The 6,620-nt window shown below is 32.1% G+C and overlaps 1 protein-coding gene across 1 annotated transcript; it reads right to left on the bottom strand.

Annotated features, from left to right (window-relative positions):
• Nucleotides 1–2,535: 2,535 nt before the first annotated feature.
• On the bottom strand, nt 2,536–6,404 carry LOC133202007 (bifunctional 3'-5' exonuclease/ATP-dependent helicase WRN-like). Its single transcript, XM_061337788.1, has 4 exons — nt 6,390–6,404; nt 2,850–3,656; nt 2,639–2,740; nt 2,536–2,541 (listed from the first exon to the last, which is right to left on the bottom strand). The coding sequence occupies exons 1-4, from the start codon at nt 6,402–6,404 to the stop codon at nt 2,536–2,538; spliced, it is 930 nt and encodes a 309-aa protein (XP_061193772.1).
• Between the last annotated feature and the right edge of the window lie 216 nt (nt 6,405–6,620).

Here is a 6,620-nt window from a genome sequence, read left to right as displayed (position 1 = left end):
GCTAGCTTGTACAATTTCATTAAGTGGTAGTTTGCAATTACATTACATGGCAGCCTGCATCTGAGTTCTCAGTTGTTTTGCAATCCTGTATTTTTTTTAATTTGCGGTGGGTGACATACCAGTCGCTAACTGCTATTTCTGCCTTATATGAAATTGCTATTCACATAAGCATCCTTTGATCTGTTCATATCTGTTGTAATTCCTGTGAAGTGAGGTAGTTTAATTCCAGAAGGCAACCTCGCTGTCAGTTAAATGGTATTTTTGTGTTATTTGCTTATTTACACAATTCCTGGATTATAGGGGGAATTTGGAGGCATTCTTCACTTCATGCAGTAAAATTCTATGATAATTACTACAGATTGGAATATGCTTCAATTCAAGATTTGTTGTGAATTGAGGACTTTATTTTTATGAATCAGTTTTGTAGGTATGTTGATGGTAAATTTATCATTGTACTACACTACTTCAAGTTACATGATCAACCTAGCTGTCAAACAGTGACTGTTCACATGGAAACTTCAAAGGATACAAGCTCAGAAACAGGATAACTTGCCAAAAATTATTTACTCATGGTAATGATATACATTGTATACTGCTGATAGTATATATTATATATTCATATACACAATAAGAAATTAATCTCAGAAAAAAATTTTGATTTGAAATGATTTTGTTTTTGGTAGATATAGCAACAAAAAGTATACAAAGGGAAAATTCTGCTGTTTTCATGGTAAGTGCACAGATTTAGCTTTATTGTAATGCTGTAGAAATGATTTACACCTTTCACTTGATCAAAGTACTTAAAGTGCTCTGCCCTCCATAACAGTGGTACCAATTATACATGTAACATACAATATGATATAAATATGATATAAACATTGTGGATATTTGTTAAATATTCACCTACTGATTCACTTCTGACCCATTCTCAGTCAAGTATCACCATTAAATTCTTTAAAAAAAACAAGACGTGTTTGTGAAACACTTATGCCCCCGTATGGCAGCTTATGGTGAAGGTTAAAGTTTCTCAAATGCAAGCCAAACTCCAAGGTCAAGAGATCAAAAATGTTGTTACCCAAAGAAAGGACTTGTGTCAATGGATATACCTGGTAAATATGAAAGCTCAAGTACCAAAATTCAAAAAGACATAAGTAAAATTAAACTGTCCAGGGTATTTTTGCAAAGTAGTTCAAAGGTCAAGGTCAAGTTGATTGTAACTGTATACAGTGGTACTTTTCATATACCCCGGTAATATTTTATGACAAACAGTGCACATGCTAAATATGACAGACTTACCTCTTAAATTTGAAAAATATGCTGTCTATATGCAGTATGAAATATTTTGAAAAGTATGTCAAAGGTAAAGGGTCATGAATCTGGTAACCATGGTATTTAAAAAAGCCATAGTGCCAAGCAATATATATTCAAAATATCAAGTCCATACCTCTTACAGTTTTTCAGGTATAAGGTGTGGTAGACCGACAGACAGACAGACAGAAGCTGGGTAAAGTGATCCCTAAGTCACAGTTGCTCTGCTCTGAAGGTGACAGAAAAATTAGGTCTTATACATGTGGTATATGCTGAGAGCGACCTTAACATATGTTCATTAATGTGATGCCAAAATGCTGGCTACTTTCTCTGACAGATTTATATCCAATCCAAATTCTGATACAAGATATTTGGAGTTTGTAAACAAATGTGCTTCATTAACTATTTTCTCAACAATATATGTATCAAGCACACAATCTGTTTCTGCCAGAAGGTTAACTATTTTTTCACGAATAGCAGATTTCTGAATATTGTTTGGAATTTCGTTGAATTTCCAAAGGAAGCCCAAATCTGGTTGGCAAATGTCACAACATTTGTTCATAGATGTTTCATTTTCGCATCCAAAATATGTATTAAGAACTTTCCTTCTGCACTCTGACTCATTTTTACAATATTCCATCATAGATTTCTTTACAGAGGAGTTACCTATGTCGGAATTGTTAAAGTACAGTATTCCCTCTGCCTGAATACCACTTCTGCCAGCTCTTCCTATTTGCTGTATGTATGCTGTTCAAAATGGAAAAGTATCCCAATAATATAGGATTCAGTGATTATGAATTCGAAATTTTTTTATTCAAAGGTTTGCTAAAAGTAGTTCCCCTGATTTGTATAATTTATACAACAAAATTATTGACAATATTTAGTAACTGCAGTTGTAACTCTATTGTTTGTGATTGTATAACTGAATCCCAATAATCATACAACATGTTACTTAACTTTAAGTTAATATGTCTTTTTTTTTTTTTTTGAAAGTTACAGACAATGACCTTCAATGTTTTGTGGTAGTCCTGCATGGATGACTGTTCTAACATGTCTCAAGTCTGCCCCCATTCCTAGAGCAATGGTGGAGATCACAACTCGTAATGGAGTTTCATTTGGGTGTTTGGAGATGTTTTTGTAGATCATACCTTTGGTCTACATTTATTAAAATATTTATTATGTTTATAATTATCAATTTATTTAATTTTAAACTGTCATAATATATAATTAACGCTATATCAGTGAATTTGAACCTCATGTAATTCAATGATTATTTAAAAACAGTTAAGTGCCACTGAACATAAATTAAGAACAAAGAATTTAAACATACCTCCTCATCTCTACCAATTGAAGAGTGAAACATTACTACTCTTGCATGTTCAATATCTCTTACTCCATCAAACATATCATCTCCAAGTATGCGCTGTGCAACCTGTGTATAATTTTGATTAAGAATCATTTATTTTTATTATTGTGACAGTAGTTTGTGAAGAAATCGACTTAAAAAATTGATAAACAGGAAATATTTTGCTTTATTTTACCTGTATTTTAATTTGCAATAATATTGTTCTTAATACCTCATAGCCATATCCAACCCAGTTGATTCCAACACAATAAATGAGAGTGACAGGGTAATCCTCTTCGTTTCTCTTCAGATCACAAAACACATTTTCAAAAATGTAATCATATGATGCTTGTGTAGACACTTTTCTACTGGGTCTTCGTAGAACAATCAAGGAGAGATTGTCACGCAATGGTGATGTTTTAATTAATTTTGGGTTTTCCATGCCAAGGAATTTTGTAATATCTACAACACCATTAACTGAAACAGTTGCAGACAGAGCTAAAAACTTAGCATCTGGTCTGACAGCACGCAGTTGCTTTATTTCCCGAAAGATTGGGCGGAAGTCATGTCCCCAGTCTAAAATACAATGGGCCTCATCTACCACAATATACATATAGTCAGATACACTCTGTAGTAGCTTATAAACCTCTGGTTTTCCAACAACAGCCTCTGGGTGTGCAAAAATGTACATTGTTTTCCCTTTCTCAAAGTCTTTTATAAAATCATAACTGGAACTATTCCTTAAAAGGAAAGAAGAATCGCTGAGCTTTTTCATTTGTTCCTCAATTATCACATTTAAAGGTTCAATGACAAGAACAACTGCAGGGTTCCCTGTCACTTCCAAATGATAAAACGGAAGAAGTTCATATAACAAACTTTTTCCGTATCCAGTAGGCAAAATAGCTACAACATCATGGTGCAGAAGACTTTCCAAAGACTTTTGTTGAAGTGGTTTCAATGCTGAAATGTTCTGGTCAAACATCAAATTGTACTTTTGTAGGGCCTTTCAAAAAGAAGGGTAAAAATGCCTATTTATAATTGTTATAACATGACATTACAGGTGTTTGAATATACCTTCTGTTATATTTGAGTATTGTGAATTTCATTTTATCTCATTTCACTTTTTTGGAATGATGAATAAATGTTTTAAAAATAAAGATGAAATTCACTATTATAACTTACAAAACGGAAGAAAATGTCCTTAAATTTTGTGAATTTTTATATGCATGTATATGGGAGAAATTTTTAGCTGTAAGAGTTAACTCCCTTAGTTGAGATTTACTGTGTCTCAATTGTATTACTTAAAATGATTTTATGAGATATTGGTCATATTACATGATGCCCGGTATAACTTAGCTCAGAGGTGTTTGGAAATACTTTTAGTGTTGTAACTTTGTGTTGTGAATGTCATTATTTATCAGTTTGCTTTTGTAAGAGTGTGAATTATATTTGCTGAAGAAGTTTTTTTTTAGAATAAAAGTAATTAATGAATTTAAATTAAACTATCATTATCAAATAAATTAGATTTAACTTATAGAGCAGAGAAAGAAAATATATTCAGATGGCTTTAATTTGGTATAAATTTTTATGCTTAGTAAATGAACTGATTTTATAGGTATTAGGTGTAAGAGTTGTCTCCCTTTACGAGATTAAATGTATGTATTGATGTGGACATGTCAGCGAATGAGAACTGCATGTAAGTGAGAATTAATTATGTTTATATAATTGATGTATAGTATTGCCAATTTTCATTTGGTTTTCTTATGTGCACTGTGTTCACAAGGTATTGACAGATGCATGTAATGCTGTTGTAAAAGATGCTATTTTTGAAGTTGGATGTTGAGATTTGTTAAAAACAAAGTAATATGATATATTAGTTGCATCAGGGACAAACAAGATGAACTTAACATGGTAAGATTTGGACACATATAGATGCAGATTTAAATAAAATATTTTACATGTTAATACAAAGATTTCTTGAGGTGCATATACTTCGCATAACAATGTTCAAAGTCTTGTAGACAACATTTGATAGATATTTTTAATGTACAATATACAATATGTAAACCTCTCAACACAAATTGCAAGAACTGTTGGCTTTCTGCTCATAATCTAAATGTTGAAACTTAACTTGTAGATATTTTAATGAGATGAACAAGAAGGATTTTGTAAAATGTGTTCATTGAAGCTGATTGAAGATGAATTTCATTCTATATTCTTTTCATTATGACCTCAGATTGATGTATTTGAAAAAAGTATTTATTTAGTATAAGAAATGTAGTGTTTGGAAATTAATTCAACTTCTAAGAATACAAAGTGTGAGGGAACTATGTAATCACTAAATCTCAGAAAATATTCATGTGAAGCCTCCATTAGCTGAATGAATTATTTCTTATTTTCAATTGTTTCATAATTACAATTACCTGATATAACATTCCCTATGTACTTTAATTATTATGCTCACTCTCATATTGTTATATTTAATGTTATATACAGTAGTATTTTGTAATTACATGAATTATGCACTATGATGTGCGACATGTGCCATATGGCACAGGAAATAAAAAAACATGAACCCTGCAACCAAAACTGACTTTTAAAATTGTCTTTTCCAACATTATGTATAAGACATCAACGTAGTTTCTATCAATGTTTGCTTAGACTATGCTGTTAGGATATACTCAGTTTTCAATTTTTCTATGAATTCCATTTTTTTCTCATTTTCATATGTCAATGCATAACAAGAACAATGCTCCCAGGAATTGAACCTGGATCTCCTTATCCCTTTTTTCAGCTTGGATAAGGTGTGTTACCATTACACCAAAACAAAGTTATTTTACATGCATTGAAAAGGAAAATGATTTTTTTTTTACTCAAAAATTTTGAAACAGCTTGGAACATTTTTTTTTTAAATTTATCTAGGTACTTTATCTGTCTATCCTTTTCACATCAATAGGAGGAAAAAAGTTGAGAACAGTTTAATCTCAGGAAGATTTGTTGAGACAAAAATCTTGGAGTGAATTTCACTTGAAAGAGTATAAAATGTTGCAAAAGTATGCATTCTGTAAAAAAAGGAAATTTTTGAGATTTTTTCAAAGGAAAGGAAAAGGGTACCACTTAACATTAGGTAAAACAGTACTGAAAAATCAGTGTAATTGCCCAAATTAAAATGATAAATAGCCTGTTTGGATCTTCGGATATAATACCAGTTATGCATGGGATATTAAAAAAAATCACTTAAAAAGGGGGGGGGTAATTAGGTCCGTTATTTTTTTTGTTATCTGCAAAATTATATACATGAGGCATGCAGAAAAAAATGTTTACCTGAAGTGTTTTCAGTGATTTTGTGTCTTTCCTCTCATTTTCGTGCAGATTCATTCTATTTTTACTGTGAATTTATATCACATTTCTTAAAAAATCGTGATGCATTTATATATGAAAGCAGCTTCCCATTCTTGACCTAATTATTTCGAAAAACTTTCAATGAAGTGTTCAGAGGTTTGTTAAATCTGAGTGTGTTATGATATGTCATTCATGTTTACAAGTGAACAGCTGATCGATGAATGTCGGCAAATGTGTGGTAGGTTGGCAGATCAAATCAGGTGATTCGTGGACAAATGGCAGTATATATAATTTCATTGAACTGAATTCTAATCAAATAAGTGAAAAAAATCGACATGACGCAGTGAAAAATGTGATTAATCGGGCAAGATTCATCATTTACATACAAACTTACCATATCGGCCGCCATCTTGGATGTTACTTAGGACGCTGACATTGCTAGGTGCATGCCAGGCCTTCTGTGCGTGCACATCGGAAGGCCTCGGGAACCAGGCTACGTTAGAACTAGTCTGGTTCCCTGCCCCTGCTTCGTGTACTTCGCATCACTCGCCACTACCTTATAAGCCAGGGGACCAGGTTATTTTAGAACATGAAAGTTTTTTTTGTATTTCGATCCCGATGTTCA

The sequence above is a fragment of the Saccostrea echinata genome, unplaced genomic scaffold (genome assembly GCF_033153115.1).
Source record: "Saccostrea echinata isolate AGI-Se365-2 ecotype Australia unplaced genomic scaffold, CSIRO_AGI_Sech_v1 ptg000046l, whole genome shotgun sequence".
NCBI lineage: Eukaryota > Metazoa > Mollusca > Bivalvia > Ostreida > Ostreidae > Saccostrea > Saccostrea echinata.
This window is presented reverse-complemented; position numbering and strand designations above follow the sequence as displayed.